The following is a 21,496-nucleotide window of genomic DNA, read 5'->3' as shown; positions in this document are numbered from 1 at the left end:
ACATTGATTAGCTGCCTCCTGTACACTTCCTAACAGGGATCAAGCCCACAACCTGGACAGGTGCCCTGCCCGGGAATTGAACCATTGACCTCTTGGTACTGGAACGATGCTCAACCGAGTGGAAGGGAAGGAGGGAGGGGAGAGAGAGTCTTATTTTTAGTAGCTGTGTAATATTCTGCAAGTGCCTATCATAATTTATTTAACCTTTTTCATTTGACAGATATTTACAGTCCAACTTTTCACAGTAATTTTTTTCTTTTTTTTAATTTTAAATCTTTATTGTTCAGATTATTACAGTTGTTCCTCTTTTTTCCCTCCATAGCTCCCCTCCACCCGATTCCCACCACACCCCATGCCCTTACCCGCTCCCCCAACTGTCCTCATCCATAGGTGTATGATTTTTGTCCAGTCTCTTCCCGCACCCCCTATACCCCTTTCCCCCCCCCCCCGAGGATTGTCCCTTTCTATGCCCCTGATTCTATTATATTCACCAGATTATTCTGTTCATCAGATTTTTTAGTCACTTGATTTTTAGATTCACTTGTTGATAGATATGTATTTGTTGTTCATAATTTTTATCTTTACCTTTTTCTTCTTCTTCCTCTTCTTAAAGAATACCTTTCAACATTTCATATAATACTGGTTTGGTGGTGATGAAATCATTTAGCTTTTTCTTATCTGTGAAGCTCTTTATCTGACCTTCAATTCTGAATGATAGCTTTGCTGGGTAGAATAATCTTGGTTGTAGTTCTTGTTATTCATCACTTTGAATATTTCTTGCCACTCCCTTCTGGCCTGCATAGTTTCTGTTGAGAAATCAGCTGACAATAATATGGGTGCTCCCTTGTAGGTAACTAACTGTTTTTCTCTTGCTGCTTTTAATATTCTCTCTTTGTCTTTTGCTCTTGGCATTTTAATTACGATGTGTCTTGGTGTGGTCCTCTTTGGATTCCTTTTGTTTGGGGTTCTCTGCGCTTCCTGGACTTGTAAGTCTATTTCTTTCACCAGGTGGGGGAAGTTTTTTATCATAATTTCTTCAAATAGGTTTTTAGTATCTTGCTCTCTCTCTCCTTCTGGCACCCCCATAATTCTGATGTTGGTCCACTTGAAGTTGTCCCAGAGGCTCCTTACACTATCTTCATATTTTTGGATTCTTTTTGCTTTTTTGGTTGGGTGTTTTTTGCTTCTTTGTATTTCAAATCTTTGACTTGATTCTTGCGATCCTCTAGTCTGCTATTGGATCTCTGTATATTATTTTTTATTTCAGCCAGTGTATGCTTAATTTCTAGTTGGTCCTTTTTCATACCTTCAAGGGTCTCACTAAATTTTTCGGTCTTTTCTAGAAAATTCTTGAAAAACCTTATAATCGTGGTTTTGAACTCTATATCCAGTAGTTTGCTTTCCTCCATTTCTTTCATTTGTGACCTGTTTCTTCGTCTCCACATTTTGGCTGCTTCCCTGAGTTGATAGAGTGGCTTTGTGTACTAGGTGTCCTATAGGGCCCAGTGGCTCAGCCTCCCCGGCTACCTGGGGTGGACACTCTTGGTGCACCCCTTTGAGGGCTGTGTGCACAGTCTTATTGTAGTTAAGCCTTGATTGTTGTTGGTATTACTGAGAGGAATTGACCTCCAGGCCAATTGGCTGTGAGGATCAGCTGTGTCTACGATGGGAGAACTTCTGTGCTGGAGACACCCTTATGAGGCAAGACTTAGCTTCAGTGGGGCTCTGGTGCTCATTGAGTCTGCCCCCTGAGTGTGTCCCTTATGGATCTGAGGAGTTGTAATCTGGATGGTCCCACTCTGACAACTGGGTACACTGGCTCTTAGATCTCCAAGGAGGTGCCAATTTAGCCTCTGCCTGAGGCCACCCAGCAGGAGCTATGGAGAGATCTACAGATTGCTCTTCTTTGTTTGGGTTTTGGAGGTGCCCAGATGAGGCCCAGCTGTGAAGCAATGCAAGCTGCTGTGGGGCCTTGGGCCTTCTTTTGGATGTTCTGGGTCTCTCTGATTCAGCTGCAGTTTGATAGGTAAGTTTAGATTTCAAAGGACCAGGCCATTCATATGCAAAAGCCTCTGCACACAGCTTGGATGGGGCGGAGTCTCAGGGTGGAGCAAACAGCAATGGCTTCCCATCAGCCCTGCCCTAAGAGGCCCCAGGGTCTCAGTGTCCGTTGGTAATCGCTGCAAGCACCTCTGAGAGAAAGCCACCCTCAAGTTCCGCCCGCTGCCAGACAGTCCAGTTTCTCCCCGTATGAGTCTGGGTCCCCAGAGTCTCACCCAGAACTGGAGTTCAGAGCACTCGGGAGCTTGTGTCTCCCTGTGGATCGAAAAAGCCAGCCGCGTACTCAGTTGCCAGCCCTCTCTGTGTGCGTTCCTCCATACCTCTGCACTTTACTTCCGCAGCCATTCTGAGTCTCAGTGTGCTTTTCTCTTCCCTTCTAGTTGTATAATTTCCACTTAGCCAGCCTTCCTGTGGTTCTGGATAGTGTCTGTTTTGTCTTTTAGTTGTAGTTTTGAAGTGGTTGTGCGAAGTGGCAAGTTCAGGTGTTTACCAATGCCACCATCTTGGTTTCTCAACCAGTAATTTTTCTAATAATGAAAATATATACTGAAGTTGGCAAGTTGTTTGATCTTTTTTCTTTAAGAACTGTGAAGATATTTAAAGTTCTTTCTGTAATAATATCACTTTCACTTGTATCCCAATGTTTTCTTAAAATATACCAGCGGTTAATAGTCGTGGCACTTTATTTCTCTGAAAAATATTTTGGTATTTGTGGAAATGTAGGTGGTACTCCCATGGGTATGTTGAGCAAATGAGTGTCATCCATTCTCTGTTTTAATGGGGAAAATTGAAAACTACTAATTCATTGTAGTAAATGTATGGATTTGTTAAACTCTTTTCCTATTGTTGCATATTTATTGACAATAGACTTTTGACCTGGTGATGCTTCTAATCATCTATAGCACCAACACTCAGGCAAAGAAGTACATTGAGAGGGTGCTAAGAAATAAGATTCGATCAGGCTGCTTTCACAAAGATCTGCTGCAGAGTACATTCTATGTTCATTACTTGGTAAGTGTCAGAGAATCAGACAACATTATTGTGAAAGGTATAGAGAGGTTATTTTAACCTTTCCTACCCATTGTGGGAATCTTAACACCACTACCTTTGCTGGGTGTTGATCTTTGACAGGGAGCTTAGTATATTTCAAAACCTAGTAGGATTATTACTTACCTTGATGGAGACATTATGATGTTAATAAAACCAACGTAAGATTGTTTTTTAACTTTTTAGTGAAAAGTTATTTCATAGAATTGGTTTATGTTGAGCTTATTAGATGTAAACCCCAAATTCATTTTCATCGAAGGTATTTTCGTTCTCATCTTTTAATTACATACTTAATGTATGTTGATTTTTAACCTAAAATGGAAGGCTTTACAGCTCCCATCTAATATTTTATCTTATTAATTTCAGCCCATTATTCAAGCTGATTGAGACTTTTGAATCTTAACTGTCTAGCTCTGTGTATCTGCAACTTGACAAACTTACCTTGTGTATCTGTTTTAAGGTTTTTTTTTGTGTGTGTGTTTTGTTTTTTTTAAAGAATAGTTTATTGATTTCTAGAGAGAGAGGGAGGGAGAGAGAGAAATATCTATCTGAGAGCGCAGCACTGATTGGCTGCCTCTTGGACTCATTTTACCGGGTATCAAGCCTGCAACCTGGGCATGTGCCCTTGACCAGGAATCAAACCAGCAACCTCCTGGTGCACAGGATGACACCCAATCTACTGAGCCACACCAGCAGGGCCTAAGTAGTTTTTAAAACTCCCCAGCATACAGAACCAAAGAAATGCTAATAGAGACATAATCGTGCATATGAACCATTACTATTTGACTATTCAACACTGTGACCTTAGGTGATCATTCCTGTTGAAATATTAACCATTCAAAGTAGGATTTTATAAGCTAGGAATGATGTTTTCAGGTGAATATTTAAGATATTAAGTGTATTGCCTTCTTAGGAAATGGTAGCAGTGCTTTGGGGCTTGACTTAGAAAATAATGAAAATATATAGTTGGGCCTTAAGATTTTATATTTAGAAATGGATTTAATGTTTATATATATATATATGTATATATATATATATATATATATATATGTGTGTGTGTGTGTGTGTGTGTGTGTGTATATGTATATATACACACACACATATACATATGTGTGTGTGTGTGTATATAATATATATTATATACTAGAGGCCTGATGCACGAAATTCGTGCAAGGGGCTCAGCCCCCACCACTGCGGCTTCTAATTAGCATATTACACTTTTATTATTATAAATATTTTTTTGTTAATCCTCATCGAGGGTATTTTTTCCATTGAGTTTTAGAGAGAGTGGAAGTGAGGGAGGAAGTGGGGGGGAGAGCGAGAGAGAGAGGAAAAACATCGATGTGAGAGAGACACATCGGTTGGTTGCCTCCCACACGCACCTTAACTGGGCCGGAGTTTGAACCTGCAATGCAGGGAATCGATCCCAAGACCCTTCAATATACAGGCCAATGCTCTAACCACTGAGAACACCGGCCAGGGCAGTGTTTGTATATTTTATCTTGCAGTTCTTTCTGTGCTTATTTCTGTCAATAATATGTGTTTTGGGCTATAATTTTCCAGAAAGCATAAACCATATATCATTTTATACTGTATTTTTCTCAGTAAAGCAGTTTATTGCTTAATTAAGATTTTATTTTTATTCTAATGATATTGGTAAAGAAGGTGGACTTAATAACTGTTTGTTTGTTTTTATTATTCTTCATCCATTAATGCCTTCTTGGTAAGACAAGACTAGTTCTCTTCTTGATCTTTCAAAGAATCCATTTAATTAGCATTGAACCTTGTAGATTGATTTCAAATCATAACCAAAGCATAGCAAGCCTAATATATCACTTGGGGGTGCTGTATAATTGAGTGAGGAAATTGGGATTTAGAAGATCTAAATTCTAGTCCCAAATTGGGCAGATACAAACAGTGCTATTAGGCTTGTAGTTTAACTTCTTTGAGCTTCAAAGCCAATTCTTATTTATATGCTAAATCCTATTAATCTGGGGAGGGGGAGAATTCAGAATGATGAAGGATTATTCTGGGTAAAGCAAAGATTAAGGTTTCTTTATTTAACATGAGAGTTGACTGGGAGATATCTCACATTCCAAAAGGGTTAACAATTCTTGGTGCTAAAACGTTTTTCTCTTTTCTTCCCCCTCAAGGTTCTTAAGGATGTTTGTCCATCCATTCTATCGCTGGCTCAGAATTTGTTGCACTCCCTAGACCAGAGTATAATTTTATTTGGCAGTCTCCTATACAAATATGCATTTAAGTTTTTTGATACTTACTGCCAACAGGTATGTTGAAATATTTATTTTGGAAAAGAGGGAACAGGGCAAAGGGAAGAAATGCTAGTCCAGGTGACTTGCATATGATCTGATGTTTATTCTTGTTGGTTGAAGGCATTGAGGGAGAAAGAGCTCTGAACTGGGAATTGGGAAAACTTAATTCTAGTGGATAGTCTCGATAAAGGGAAGAGACTGGATTGGAAGATCAAACTTATTTAAAGTTTTGAGCTCTAAAATTCTCTGAGTCTAAAATGAAGATTCAGATCCAGTATGCTCCAAATAAGCTGTGGTCAGGAAGCTTCAAAGTACAGGAATTGCAGTCTTAAAATTTAGCTGCAAATAATCAACTGACAGTTGATCCTGGAGTTTCCTAGGAAAAAAATGTGGCAAAAACAAACAAAGGAGAAAGGCTGAGGTCATAACCCCTGACACAAAATTTAATAATACATATCCACAGAGGGAGGACTGTACTTGTAGGAAGTGATTATGAAATCAAAGAACAAAGTGTCTTATTTTGTATTTGTTATATATTCTACTAGAGGCCTGGTGCACGAAATTCGTGCATTGGGCGGGGGGCGGGCAGTGTCCTTCAGCCCAGCCTGCAACCTCTCCAATCTGGGACCCCTCGAGGGATGTCCGACTGCCTGTTTAGACCCGATCACATCCCTCTCACAATCTAGGACTGCTGGCTCCCAACCACTTGCCTGCCTGATTGCCCCTAATCGCTTCTGCCTGCCAGCCTGATCACCCCCTAACCATTTCCCTGCCAGCCTGATCGACGCCTAACTGCTCCCCTGCCAGTCCGATTGCCCCTAACTGCCCTCCCCTGCAGGCCTGATCACCCCCAACTGCCCTCCCCTGCTAGCCCAGTGACCCCTAATTTCCCTCCCTTGCCAGCCAGGTTGCCCCTAACTGCCCTCCCCTGCCAGCCTGATTGCCCCCAACTGCCCTCCCCTGCAGGGCTGATCCCCCCCCCAACTGCTCTCCCTTGCAGAGCTGGTCCCCCCCAACTGCCCTCCCCTGCAGGCTTGGGTCCCCCCCAACTGTCCTCCCCTGCAGGCTTGCTCGCCCCCAACTGCCCTCCTCTGCTGGCCTGGTCACCCTTAACTGCCCTCCCCTGCAGGCCTGATCGCCCCCAAGTGCCGTCCCTTTCAGGCCTGGTCCCTCCCAACTATCCTCCCCTGCTGGCCTGATTGCCCACAACTGCCGGCCATCTTGTGGTGGCCATCTTGTGTCCACATGGGGGAAGCCATCTTTGAACACATGGGGGTGGCCATCTTGTGTGTTGGAGTGATGGTCAATTTGCATATTACCTCTTTATTATATAGGATACCTATTATTAAAACGTTAAAACACATTTGAATGAATGGATCTTTTAAAAAAATGAAGAAAAAGTTTTAAAAATTTATACCAGGAATAGATTCAATTGACATTAGCTAGCTATTGCAATTGAGGAAGCCAGATGACTCTATATGGAGCAGCATTATAAAGAAAAGGGAGAATGGCATCTAAGACATTTTTTTTTTTAACCATCTTAAAAACACTATCATGGCACATGTTGCTTGAAACATAGAAGTTTAATAGATAAAAACTTCCAAAATCTTTAGATCCTCAAAGGCCATCTTTTCAGTAAATTTAAATAAGTTAAATATAATCACAGCATAAAGGGTAATATTTAACCCATATGAGAAAGAGAAAGACTATGCCATGGAGAAAAATCAGGAGGGTTTAGATTAGCAATTTTCAAACTTTTTCTGCGGCACACCAAGCATATGTTTTTTACCAATCTGACAAAAACATAGGTATAATTATTTTCCCAAAATATATTTTTATTGATTTCAGAGAGGGAGAGAGAGATAGAAACATCAATGATGAGAGAGATTCATTGATCAGCTGCTTCCTGCATGCCCCATACTGGGGAATCAAGCCTGCAACCTGGGCATGTGCCCTGACCTGGAATCAAACCATGACTCCTGGTTCATAGGTCGATGCTTAACCACTGAGTCACACCGGCTGGACAAAATAGGTATAATTTTGATTCATTCACACCAGATGGCTATTGTTTTGGTTGTTGTCCTTTTTTATGTGACAATCTAAGGGAAAAGAGGTCAGGGTTCCTGACTAAACAATCAGGTATTGCATGTTTTTAAAAATTCTTATGGCACACCAGTTGAAAATCACTGGTTTAGATAATGTTCACTATCTAGATAATTATGGGAAATAACTGGATGGTAGTGTAGTTAGATTTGGCAAAATCTTAAACCTCCTGGATCCAACATTAATGAAAACTAGATAATAAAATTAGATGCTGGGATAGGGTGGATTGAGATTTTGACCAAGTTGAGATTGGAAGCCCTCAGGCTTGACCCCCTTTATGATGGCTCTACCATATTTTTGCTTCATACTGTCCTTTTGACTTTTCTGTATAGGAAGTGATTGGTGCCCTCGTGACCCATATCTGCAGTGGGAATGAAGCCGAAGTTGATATTGCATTGGATGTTCTCCTAGAGCTGGTAGTTGTAAACCTATCTGCTATGAGGCTGAATGCTGTCTTTGTGAAGGTATCTAGTCCCTTAATGGACATATATGGAATCATTTTTCTTTCTTGCAGATATTTGAGAAATAGCTGCTATCGGTTAGCAATAATTTATTTCATACTCTAAATATTGAGCATTATAATTGGTAGGAGGAGGTGAGAAGGAGGTGAGGTGATGGGAAATAATACAAAAAAAATTTCTGTGTTAATTTGTTCAGCAAATACTTTTTTATGATTTATGATAGGCTCTATTTTTGGTCTGTGGATACAAAAGTCAGTCCTTGTCTTTGATGATAGAAAGTAAGACTTATAGTCATTACAAATACATGATGAATTCTCTAGTAAAGATACACCAGAACAGGAATAATTAATTTGACCTGGGAAGCTGGAGAAGTTTTCAAAGAGGAGATAACATTTGAGTGATTCTTGAAAGATGGGAATTATTTGATAAGGGAAAGGAAGAAAGTGCATATAGGTACAGGGCAGTTTGAACAGAAGCAGGTTGGCACCCAAGTCCATGGTGTGCCTGGATATGACAAGTAGATTAGCATGCTTGGAAAATAGGATATATGGTGAAGAGGTGGTGGGAGGTGAGGCTTAGAAGACATAGGACAGGACCAGATTATGAACGGTCTCAAATCCCATGCTAAGAGTTTCAACTTTATCTTTTTTAAAAAATATATATTTTTATTGATTTCTGAGAGGAAGGGAGAGATAGAAACATCAATGATGAGAAAGAATCATTGATTGGCTACCTCCTTTATGCCCTGCACTGGGGATTGAGCCCGAAACCCAGGCATGTTCCCCAATCAAGAATTCAACCGTGACCTCCTGGTTCATAGGTTGTTGCTCAATCACTGAACCATGCTGGCTGGGCTCAACTTTATCTTACAGACAGTAGGAATCTATTCCAGGTTTGTATGAGGGAGCCAACATAATTAAGTCTGGGCTTTGAAAGGTAACTGTGTAGGCTGTATTATCCCCATATTATGGATGAGAATGCTGAGGTTTTACCCAAGGTCAAAAAGTAAATAAGTCTGCCCTAGCCAGTTTGACTCCTGAGGACAGAAGGGTCCAGGATTCGATTCTGGTCTGGGCACATAGAGAAACACATTAATTTGTTGCCTAATATTTCTCTCTGTCTTTCCCTCCCTCTTCCACTCTAAAAATCAATGGAAAAATATCCTTGGGTGAGGATTAAAAAGAAAAAGAAGTAGTAAATAATCCTCTTGTGATTCTTCAGAAAGAATAATTTATGAAATAGAACCTGAGATGATACGGGAAAAAGGTCAGAGATATAACTTTTGGCAGAATATTGTTTTCACTAAGAAAAAAGGGAGAGCCGTAACCGGTTTGGCTCAGTTGATAGAGTGTCGGCCTATGAACTGAAGGGTCCCAGGTTTTTTTTTGTGTTTTTTTTTTTTTATTGATTTTTTACAGAGAGGAAGAGAGAGGGATAGAGAGTTAGAAACATCAATGGGAGAGAAACATCGATCAGCTGCCTCTTGCACACCCCCTACTGGGGATGTGCCCGCAGCCAAGGTACATGCCCTTGACCAGAATCGAACCTGGGACCCTTGAGTCCGCAGGCCGACGCTCTATCCACTGAGCCAAACCGGTTTCGGCGGGTCCCAGGTTTGATTCCAGTCAAAGGCATGTACCTTGGTTGCAGGCACATCTCCAGTGGGGGGGTGGGCGGTGGGTGCAGGAGGCAGCTGATTGATGTTTCTCTCTCATCGATGTTTCTAACTCTCTATCCCTCTCATTTCCTCTCTGTAAAAAGTCAATAAAATATATCTTTTTTAAAAAAAAGGGAGAATAGAGAAAAAATAGGGAGAATGAAGAGACATGTTAAGATGACTAAGGATTTCTGCCCTTTGGGGTCTTGGCATAGCTTTAGAGAACCTGAGGTTTTTGTGGAATAGATGTCTGGCTATCTGTATATGCTTCTTATAAGGATTTAAATTTTTTTAAAGGAAAAAAATGTTAGTTCTTATCCATATCATTTGCATTTTTTTTTTTGTCACAGGGCATTTTAGATTATCTGGATAAAATGTCCCCTCGGCAAATACGAAAACTCTTCTATATTCTCAGCACACTGGCATTTAGCAAACAGCATGAAGGCAGCAGTCACATCCAGGTAAGAGTTAGTGTGTTGAAAAATAATCTTAAACCTTTTTAATTGCAATTTACTGAAGAAAAAAAATCAATCCAGCCTGTGTTGTAGTAGAAATAGAGTACATAGTCATAGTGCCAACATTTGTTTGTTATTTTCTTACCACAAACATTAAGTGCCTACTTAATGGAGCAAGCACTGAGATGATAGGTATATTAGACCTGTGTGGAAATGGGTCTGTAATCAGCTAATTATGAAACTGAGTAAGAAAAGTAATTTATATTCTGTGCTGAGTGCTAGGGGGCACAGCATTTTACATCATCTGAGCTTGTTTTCTTTTGTGAAAAAGCTAGGCAAAGGACTAAAATAAGAGATTAGGTTAGAATCGTAACACATGGCTCTTTTGTATCTTTGGTGCCACCCTGTGGCAGTAATCCATACTAAACTTTGAACAACCAACACCCTTTTAAAATTAAAAATAAATAAATTGGCTAGGTAATATGCACATGATACAAAATTCAAAAGTTATGGAAAGGTAGTGAAACACCTAGTTCTCTAAAGACAATCTCTATACTATTTTATAGCTTTCTGAGATGTTCTGAGCATTTACAAATTTGTATTTATCTATTATTCTACTCCTTACCCTCTTCTTTTACATCCTGAACATCTTTTTCATGTAGCAGTACATTTTGGAGATCGCTTCATATCATTAATTTAGAGCTATGTCATTGTTTTTTTAAATTGTGGTACATATATAACTTAAATTTTATTATTTTAACCATGTTAAACAATTCAATGGCATTAAGTGCATTCACAATGTTGTACAAGTCACCACTACCTATATTCAGAATTTTTTTATCATCCAAAACAGAAATTCTGTACCTGTTGAGCAATAATCTTCCATTTCCCTTCCCCCTAGCCCTTAGTAATCTCTAATCTACTTTCTGTCTCTGAATTTGCATATTAGGTACCTCATTTAAATAGAATTATACAATATTTGTCTTTTTATGTTTGTCTTATTTCACTTAGCATAATATGCTCAAGTTTCATCTATGTTGAAGGATATATTAGAACTTCATTCTTTTTATGGCTTGAATAAAAGTCCATTTATGTGTATTAATGTATATATCACATTTACTTTATCCATTCATTCATTCATTCATGTACACTGGGCTTTTTCCATCTTTTGACTATTGCGGATAATGATACTAGGAACGTTAAGTACAGGTCTCTCATTGAGTCCCTATTTTCAATTCTTTTGTATATATGCCTAGGACTAGATTTGCTGAGTCATATGGTGATTATGCTTAATGTTTTGAGAACCACCAAACTGTTTTCTACAGTGACTGTACCATTTTACATTCCTATGAATAGTTGAGGGTTTCCATTTATCTGCACCCTTACCAACACTTATTTTTCAATTTTTAAATTATAACCATCCTACTGGGTGTGAAGTAGTCTCTTACTGTGGTTTTGATTTGCATTTCCCTAATGACTAGTGGTGAATATCTATGTGCTTATTGGTCATTTGTATATCTTCTTTGGAAAAACATCTGTTCACATCCTTTGCTCAGTTTTTAAATGGGTGTGTTTTTATTTTTTTAATGTGTAATAATTCTTTATGTGTTATGCATATTAATTCCTTACTAGATATATGATTTACAAATGTTTTCTCCCATTCTGGGGATTGTCTTTTTCCTTTTTTTTTGTTTTTGGTGGGGGTTTTTTCAGAGAGAGAAAGGGAGAGGGAGAGAGGGATAGAAACATCAATGATGAAAAGAATCATCCCCTGCTGGGATCAAGCTGGCAACCCGGGCATGTGCCCTGACCGGGAATTGAACTGGTGACCTCTTGGTTCATGGGTTGATGCTGAGAAACACTGGCTGGGCCAGTTTCATTTTTTGATTGTGGGTATCCAGTTTTTTCAGCATCTTGAAAAGTCTATCCTTTCCCCATTGAATGGTCTTGGCACCATTTATGGAAAATCAATTGACCATGTATGTGAATATGAAGGTTTATTTCTGGATCCTATTCATTGGTCTATATGTGTGTCCTTATGTTAGTAGCACACTGTTTTGACTATTATAGCTTTGTAGAAGTTTTGAAATTGAGAAGTGTGAGCCCCCAAATTTGTTCTTTTTCAAGATTGTTTTGGCTGTTTGGGTTCCTTGAAATCCCATATGAATTTTAGTATGGGTTTTTCTGTTTCTGCAAAAAATGCTATTGTGATTTTAATAAGGATTATGTTGAATGTGCATATCCTAACTATTTCTATTTCATTATTTGATTAGCTGAACAGTAAATAGCATTATGACAATTCACATATGCTTATCGAGCAACTATCCAATAGTAACAATAGTAACTCTTATTATTGAATGTCTACAATGAGCCAGATACTGTTCTAGGAAATTGCATAATTTGTCTCTGATCCTTTTTTAGATGAAGAAAATTGAGACTCAGAGAGATGAAATGACTTGCCAAAGGCCACACAATTAGTGAATGATAGAACTCTTGCTATTCTACGTTCTTTGGCTCTGATATCTGTAGGTTCTTTTGTTGTACCATTCCTCTTTTTCTTTCCTGTATAATTGTTTCCTTGTAGGATGACATGCATCTGGTGATAAGGAAGCAGCTGTCTAGCACCATATTCAAGTACAAACTCATTGGTATTATTGGTGCTATCACCATGGCTGGCATCATGGCAGTAGACAGGTATGCATGGAAATTCTGACTTCTGTCACTCAAGGTCAGTTAACCAAGTTGCTGCTTTACAGAATTAAGTATTACATTGTGTAGACATCATTGTAATAGCAGATATTAAAACCACTAGAGGCCCAGGGTACAAAATTCGTGCACTGGTAGGGTCCCTAGCAGCTGCTAGCTGCCAGCCAGGTACTCTCTCCCTTCCCCCGGCTGCCTGCCGCTGCCAGCTGGGGCCTCCCTCCCTTCCCCCAGCCGCCTTCCAGCGCCCTTCCCCTGGCTGGCCCGCCCCCTGGTTGAGGGGACAATTTGTATACTACGCTTTTCCATGTTAACTTCCAATCTTTTTATTTATATACTAGAGGCCCGGTGCACAAAATTCATGCATGGGGGGTGTATGTCCCTCAGCGCAGCCTGCACTCTCTCTAATCTGGGACCCCCTTGCCGAAACCGGTTTGGCTCAGTGGATAGAGCGTCGGCCTGCGGACTGAAGGGTCCCGGGTTCGATTCCGGTCAAGGGCATGTACCTTGGTTGCAGGCACATCCCCGGTGGGGGGAGTACAGGAGGCAGCTGATCGATGTTTCTCTATCATCGATGTTTCTAACTCTCTATCCCTCTCTCTTCCTTTCTGTAAAAAATTAATAAAATATATTTAAAAAAATAAATAAATAAAATAATCTGGGACCCCCGAGGGATGTCCGACTGCCCTCTCACAATCCAGGACTGCTGGCTCCCAACCGCTTGCCTGCCTGATTGCCCCTAACTGCTTCTGCCTGCCAGCCTGATCAACCTCTAACCACTCCCCTGCCAGCCTGATCGACGCCTAACTGCTCCCCTGCTGGCCTGATTGCCCCTAACTGCCCTCCCCTGCGGGCCTGGTCACCCCCAACTGACCTCCCTTGCCAGCCTGATCGCCCCTAACTGCCCTCCCCTGCCGGCCTGGTCCTCCCCAACTGCCCTCCCCTGCAGGCCTGGTTGCCCCTAACTGCCCTCCCCTGCAAGCCCAGTCCCTCCTAACTGCCCTCCCCTGCTGGTCTGGTTGCCCCTAACTGCTCTCCCCTGCTGGCCTGGTCGCTCCCAACTGCTCTCCCCTGCAGGCCTGATTCCCCCCAACTGCCATCCCCTGCAGGCCTGGTCCCCCCCCCGCAACTGCCCTCCCCTGCAATCCTGGTCCCTCCCCCCAACTCCCCTCCCCTGCAGGCCTGATCGTCCCCAACTGCCCTCCCTTTTAGGCCTGGTCCCTCCCAACTGCCCTCCCCTGCTGGCCTGATAGCCCACAACTGCCCTCCCCTGCTGGCCATCTTGTGGCAGCCATCTTTGACCACATGGGGGTGGCCATCTTGTGTGTTGGAGTAATGGTAAATTTGCATATTACCTCTTTATTATATAAGACATATATTTTTATTAATTTCAGAGCGGAAGGGAGAGGGAGAGAGAGACAGAAACATCAATGATGAGAGATCATTGATTGGCTGCCTCCTACACCCCCCCAGTGGGGATCAAGTCCACAACTCAGGTATGTGCCCTTGACCGGAATTGGACCCTGGACCCTTCAGTCTGCAGGTCAACACTCTATCCACTGAGCCAAACCGGCTAGGGCACTCCCTTCCAATCTTGACTGTGTATGCCACATATGATTTTTACAGAATTGTGATCATAGTCATTGCAATCTGATGGTTAAAAACTAGGGATTGCCAAGAAATAAAGTTCTAGAAATGTTTCTACAAAAGAGAAATCCTGATTCTCCTGGGATGCATTTTTCTGTATCTTCTCTGTCTGGGCACTAGACAATATAGGGTTCTTCGTTGCTGTGTTATTCTTGTCTGGGACATGATGTTTAACACAAAGTCTTTCTGTGGGTGCCTCTTCCCCCCCATGCACTTTGATGCCACAATGGTAGCATCTAAAGGAATATTTGATTTGGCGCTTGATAAGACATTGCCACTGCAAAAATGACATTGGAGTTCATTATCCCTGGAGATGATTTGTCAGGAATTCCTGAGACCTCAAAAGACATCCTTAGAATTAGCATTAGTAATTTGTAGAGGCTGAATAGTGTACTGGTTCATTTTCCAGAGCTATACTGTTTGCCTGGGTTCGAATACTAGCTCTATTTTTTATTGGCTTAATAATCTTAGGCAAGTTACTTTACCTCTCTATGCTTTTGTATTCTCACATCTGTGAAATAAATAATATTTACTTTCTAGAGTTGTTGAGAACATTAAATGGTTAGAATAATACTTAGTGTTCACTTTATGATTGTTACTAGTTTTAGTGCCCTTAAAAGAAAAATCTAAGCCTGGCCGATGTTGCTTAGTAGTTGAGCATAGATCCATGAATCTGGAGGTCACAGTTCAATTCCCAGTCATGGCACATGCCCGAGTTGCAGGCTTGATCCCCAGTAGGGGCGTGCAGGAGGCAGTCGATCAATGATTCTCATCATTGATCTCTCTTTCTTCCTGTCTTTCTTTCATTTTTTAAGATATCTTTTTATTGATTTCAGAGAGGAAGTGAGAAGGAGAGAGAGAGAGAAACATCAATGATGAGAGAGAATCATTGATTGGCTGCCTCTTGCACGTCCCACACTGGGGATTGAGGCTGCAACCCGGGCATGTGCCCTGACCGGGAATTGAACTGTAACTTCCTGGTTTATAGGTCAACACTCAACCACTGAGCCACGCCAGCCAGGCCATTGATGTTTCTTTTATTTGTGTGTGTGTGTGTGTGTTTATTGATTTTGGAGAGATCAATAAACACACACCTCTGCCTTCCTCCAATTCAGCTCATTCTGCTGTGCACCTCTCTCCAAAATCAATAAAACGTATTTTTTAAAAAATCTAAGATAGCCATTGTTTGTTCTAATCCACATTTTGTGTGACCTAAATAAATACTCCTCTCTCCCATTATGCACTTTTTTGTGTGTGTTAATCCTCACCTGAGGATATTTTTTCATTGATTTTTAGAGAGTGTAGAGGGGGGGAGAGACAGAGAGAGAAACATCAATGTGAGAGACACACATTGATTGGTTGCCTCCCACATGCACCCCAACCAGGGTCAGGGGGATTGAGCCTGCAACCTGGGACCCTTTAGTCCTCGAGCCAACACTCTATCCATTGAGCCAAACCAGCTAGGGCCCTTCATGTATTTTTGTCATCACCCTCATCCCGGGGAAGTTGAGCTTCTTTAACTTAATTGCCGGTTGTTACAAAATATTACAAAAGTGAAGCTAAAATTTCTTCTTTTTAGAAGTAGATTTTCAAGTTTGACCCAAGGAAAAGCAGACCTGAGCAATGATCAGTACACACAGGTGAGTTATTGTAATTAATTGGATATGTTTATGAGTAATTGAGGAATTGAAACTGGTCACTGTCAGTTTATCAGAAAGTGTGCTGGTTTTTTTCAATATATGTTTTTCAGAACTTAGAGAGATTTATACCACTCTTGTGGCACTTAGAATCTACTGGCTTGCGTTGCATTTATTTCTGCATCTGTCTAATCTCCCTAATTAAATTATGAATTCCCTGAGAGTGATAAAGATGGGCCGTGTTTGAAGAATAGCAGATTGATCAGAGCATAGTCAATGTGTAATTGGAGAGTTGGAGAGAAAGCTATATTAGAGATAGTAAACAAGGCTTTGAATGTGAACCAAAACATTTTACTTTTTTACTCAGAGGTAGTCCTTAAGGTTTCTTAGCCTGGAAATGGCATAATCCAAGCTTTGCTTTAGAAAAACAAATGGCTACATGTGTCTTGTGGATTGGAAAAGAGATGAGATTAGACAAAGACAGACTGGTTCAGATGCTCAGGAAAACCTTAGGTGAGAGGTAATAAGCATTTTGCCAGTGAAATTGGAAAGGGAAAAACCTACACTAAGTGTGGTGAATGGTTTTAGGGAAGCAGTGGCAACTCAAGGGCTTCACATTCTTTGTGTTTGGGTGCTCCAGGTGACCTCCTTGTTGCAGTTGGTTCATTCCTGCAGTAAGCAGTCTCCTCAGGCCTCTGTACTGTACTATGATGAATTTGCCAACATGATTCAAATAGTAAAGCTGGCTCCGAAAGTCCTGGTAAGGCCAACTATCTTTTCCTTTTTCCAATATATTTTATTGCTTTTCAGAGAGAAAGGGAGAGGGAGAGAGAGATAGAAACATTAATGACTAGAGAGAACCATTGATGGTTTGCCCTCTGCACGCCCCCTACTGGGGATCGAGCCCACACCTGGATATGTGCCCTTGACTGGAATCAACCAGGGACCCTTCAGTCCACAGGCCCATGCTCTATCCACTGAGCTAAACCGGCTAGGGCATTGGTCGGCAAACTGCAGCTCGCGAGCCACATACGGCTCGTGAGCCGCGGTTTGCCGCTCTGTTGACTAATGAGTTTGCCGACCACTGGGCTAGGGCCCAGGTATCTTTTCTTAAAGCAGGAAAGCATAAGTGCTGCTTTACTACCTGTTCTTCAATCCCTCTCTCTGTTGTGCTGCAAAAATAAATTATCCGCCAAAACCTGTTTGGCTCAGTGGATAGAGCGTCGGTCTGCGGACTGAAAGGTCCCAGGTTCGATTCCGGTCAAGGGCATGTACCTTGGTTGTGGGCACATCCCCAGTAGGGGGTGTGCAGGAGGCAGCTGGTCGATGTTTCTCTCTCATCGATGTTTCTAGCTCTCTATCCCTCTCTCTTCCTCTCTGTGAAAAATCAATAAAATATAAAAGGTTTCATGTTTAAAAAAAATAAAAAAAAATAAAAAATAAATTATCCTATGAGTTCTAAGTGGGAAGGCTGTTCTGACTCCCCTGCCCCAGACCTCTCCTCTGAGGCTTTCTTCACATAATAATATTAAGCATGAGGTGTTGATAGTGTTGATGATGTTGTTGATAGTGCTAGGCAGTGTGTTATGCACTTTTCATGCATTATATCTTTTCAACTTCATAATAATGAGGTATTATTGTTATTTCCTTTTTAGAAATGAGGAAATTGAGGCTTAGAAAGGTCAATAGTTTATCTAGGGCTCCACTGTACGTACACTGTGGGCTACACAGCCTCTTTTGTTTGCTTCCTGAAGGAATGGGTTGGGCAGACCATCTTTAACGATTTTCAAGATGCCTTTGTGGTTGACTTGTGTGCTGTTCCAAAAGGGTAAGTACTATTTACTCCCTGATTTGATTATACTGGTGAGTAAATTATGTCAGTAGCTAGTACAGATATCAGAATGCCCTTGACCTCAGCCAAATTTAGCCCATTCCCACAACTTCTTTCATCCCAAACCCAGCACTCCCGGCTCCAGAATTGCAAAATGTTTCCCTACTTTATCCTTTCTCCTGGTTCTCATTTCTTCTCGTACTAGGGAGATTGATTTGTTCTAGTGGTTTCCCCTATAGACTGGTATGCCCTTGAATTGGGGCATCAGATTCTGGTTTCTCTCCACAGTAACTATCCATTTCCTGTGAAAGCTCTCTATGGACTAGAAGAATACAGTAGTCAAGATGGGATCGCTATCAACCTCCTGCCACTGTTGTTCTCTCAGGACTTTGCAGAAGATGAGGGTAGAAGGACTTCACAGGAATCAGACCACAAGTCAGTACACTTTCTTTTCTAAAACCTCTGCTGATGTTTTGAATGTTCACAGGAATTCCACAGTTCTTGCAATCTGTGGGGAACTTAATTGAAAAGGGTTTCTCCCAAGACAGGTAGTATTTGGATGGGTTAGCAGAATTTTTATTTTCCTCTTGGACCTTTTGGTTGGAATTTGCATTGCCTCATGACAGCCAGCAGGTTTCTGTGAGGCTATTTTGTTTCTCTTTCTGTTTCCCTCCCAGGGACATAGTTGTCTACCTCTGCCATTTTCACTCCCTCCTTCCTAACACATGGCATTCATTCTACTCACCTCTGCCTTCCTCCAATTCGGCTCATTATGTATCTGCTGTGCATCCATTAAGTTCCTTGTCATCTGTTCTTAAAAGTAGACCGTTATTTTGGGCAAAATTCCTTTAATTATAAGGTGGGGGTCCCCATAAATGTAAACTAATATGCCTGTAAAGTCTGATATGGAAATGGATTTTTCCTTCCCAGGTTGGTCTCCCCATTGTGCCTGGCTCCCTATTTCCGGTTACTGAGACTGTGTGTGGAGAAACAACATAATGGAAACTTGGAGGAGATTGATGGTTTGTTAGGTATAGGACAAAGTTATCAACCTGTCCTCTTTGTGAACTTTCTTTGGTAAACTTAGGGAAGGGGCAGACCAGTATATGGTATTTGGGGCAGTAATTTTCTAACTTCGCAGAATAGTATTAGCAGTAATAATAGAGTTCCAAAAACAAAATAATACATACCAGACTCCCAACATGTTAACAATCAATTGTTATCATAGTTTCATATTACTTTCTGGTCTTTGCTTCTATAGTGGTTGCTAATACTTCTTAATTATATTTGTTGACTGCTGCTAATATGGAAGTATTTGGGGACTTGACCTTCACATACAAGTTAAAGGGGAAACTACACAGAAGGAGAGTTAGCTCTCGGGGCAGCATCCAGGTTCTGTTGACTTGAACCACAGGGAGTAAAAAATCTGTTTTCTTTCAGATTGTCCTATAATGCTCACTGACCTGGAGCCTGGAGAGAGGCTGGAGTCCATGTCTGATAAAGAACGTTCATTCATATGTTCACTCATATGTCTTACTCTCAACTGGTTCCGAGAGGTGAGCAGAGTTTTTAGAACATTTCACCTATTATCTGTAGTTAGTTTCAAAAGGAAACTATTTTCTTGGTTTCCAAAAGATGCCCTAAAAAGTCTGCCACGCATTAACCTCAGTGTATTTCTCTTGCTGTACGTCTCACCGCCTCCCTCCCCCCTAATTATATGTATTGTCTGATGTAGCCAAATGAAAATACTAGAATTCACTTAATGTTGCCTATGCTTTACTACCTCCAACCCTTCTTCACAGTATTTTTACTTCTACCTGGAATGTCATCTTCTTCACTGAAAAAATACTGTTTATCCTTGGTTAAGTACACACCTGTTTCAAATCAGTGAGTTCAATTGAATGAGTTTCCCCCCTTCTTGTAGAACATATTTGTGCTTAACCCTTTGCACTCGCTTGCTTTTTTCTCGATTCCTTTATTCTAATGCTAACTGTGTCGAGTCACACTCGACATCCGAGTGCAAAAGGTTAATGAAATGCACAATAATCCTATATAATAAAGAGGTAACATGCAAATTAACCATCATGCTGTCACAAGATGGCTGACCCACAGCAGAGGCAGGGTTCCTGTAACACAAGATGGCTGTGCCCACAGCGGAGGCGGGGCTCCCGTAAGGAGCTAAAACGAGCGATCAGCAGGGACTTGAGGCTTCGTGGCACCGGGCTGGGGCGGGGACCTGAGGCCGCGCCCCACCACTTGGTAGGGCTTGACGGGGTGGGGCCAGCTGGGTCTGGGTCTTGCGTGATTTCAGGTGGGCAGAGACTTGACTCTGGGTCCCACGGTGCCCCAGTCTCTTCACAGGAGAAAGATTTTCATATATATTTCACTAATTTTCTTTCATCTCTGACACTTCTATTATAGAGAAAGGGCAAATAGCAATATTAAAATATTTCCTCTAATTAATTCCCTTTTAATGTGCATGAATTTCATGCACTGGGCCACTAGTATGAAATATAAGGAAAATGAAATGATGAAAATGATGGTATCATCTTATATCTACATCTCATTTCCTTTCTCATGCATAATATCTCTGAGAAAGTTTATTTATTTGAATTATCTCTTCTTATCCTCACAATTATATTATGACATAGGCACCAATGAGTATTATCGTCTTTTTACATATATGGAATTGTGGGTACAGAGAATTTGGTCATTAAAATGTATCAAGCACTCTACCATGCCAAATGCTGGACTCATTTAATTCATGCAACTGCATTCCCATCGTATAGTATAATTCATACAACAGTTGCATTCCTATCTTATAGTTGAAGAAATAAAAGCTCAGAAAGGTTAAAGATTTGGCAGGGTCACACAACTAGTAAGTAGTGGAATAAGACTTGTTTCACCAAAGTGTATGCTCTCTAGCCACTGTGCTATTCTGCCTTGTCATTTAACTTGTAATAAATAGAACTAGGATTAAACGTCAGGTCTTATGTATTGGCCCAGGGCTCTTCCCTCTACAGCATCTTGCTGAGAGCACTTTTTACATTACATACAGACTAAACTTACAGATTCTGCTGCTGAATGGCATCATCTTAGCTCTGGATGAATAAGGTTAAAATCTGAATAGTTCAAAGTATGAGAATATAATTTGTACTTTTGCAGGTTGTAAATGCCTTTTGTCAGCAAATGTCACCTGAGATGAAGGGAAAGGTGCTCACCCGGTTAAAGCACATTGTAGAGCTACAGGGAATCCTGGCAAAATACTTGGCAGGTAAGGGAAATATCCTGGTAGCCCTACTTGGACAGCAGTGAAGAGATAAAGAAGTTAGCTTGTAAGCCAGCCTTAATGATAGCAATGAGTGTCCATTTTCCTTCCATCATTATCTCCAAGAGCTCTTTCTGCTTAAGAAAATATAAAACATTGGTTAGATTTTGGTAAAGTTACATTGCTTCTTTGGAGGTCAACTAGTAAGTTGCAGTGCCCTTTGACTTCCTAAACATAGTTATGAACCAGGAGTAGAGCTGAAAATTCATAATACTTCTGACCATTAAGTAAACTTGTCCTTTTAAAGTGTTAGCTTGGTTCTCTGGGGAAAACATGGAGCTTCCTAAGTTATC

At 41.0% G+C, this 21,496-nt stretch overlaps 1 protein-coding gene across 1 annotated transcript in view; it reads left to right on the top strand.

Moving 5' to 3' along the window:
* FANCD2 (FA complementation group D2) overlaps positions 1-21,496 on the top strand; it is a 105,337-nt gene that overhangs the window by 56,871 nt on the left and 26,970 nt on the right. Inside the window, exons 15-26 of the mRNA XM_054729525.1 lie at positions 2,929-3,072; positions 5,262-5,396; positions 7,817-7,948; positions 9,953-10,063; positions 12,642-12,751; positions 15,987-16,047; positions 16,685-16,804; positions 17,799-17,872; positions 18,164-18,310; positions 18,806-18,906; positions 19,316-19,431; positions 21,041-21,149. Coding sequence (XP_054585500.1) covers positions 2,929-3,072; positions 5,262-5,396; positions 7,817-7,948; positions 9,953-10,063; positions 12,642-12,751; positions 15,987-16,047; positions 16,685-16,804; positions 17,799-17,872; positions 18,164-18,310; positions 18,806-18,906; positions 19,316-19,431; positions 21,041-21,149 — 1,360 coding nt within the window. The remainder of the gene's footprint in view (positions 1-2,928; positions 3,073-5,261; positions 5,397-7,816; positions 7,949-9,952; positions 10,064-12,641; positions 12,752-15,986; positions 16,048-16,684; positions 16,805-17,798; positions 17,873-18,163; positions 18,311-18,805; positions 18,907-19,315; positions 19,432-21,040; positions 21,150-21,496) is intronic.

This window comes from Eptesicus fuscus, chromosome 18 (assembly GCF_027574615.1).
Source record: "Eptesicus fuscus isolate TK198812 chromosome 18, DD_ASM_mEF_20220401, whole genome shotgun sequence".
NCBI classification, from domain to species: domain Eukaryota; kingdom Metazoa; phylum Chordata; class Mammalia; order Chiroptera; family Vespertilionidae; genus Eptesicus; species Eptesicus fuscus.
This window is presented reverse-complemented; position numbering and strand designations above follow the sequence as displayed.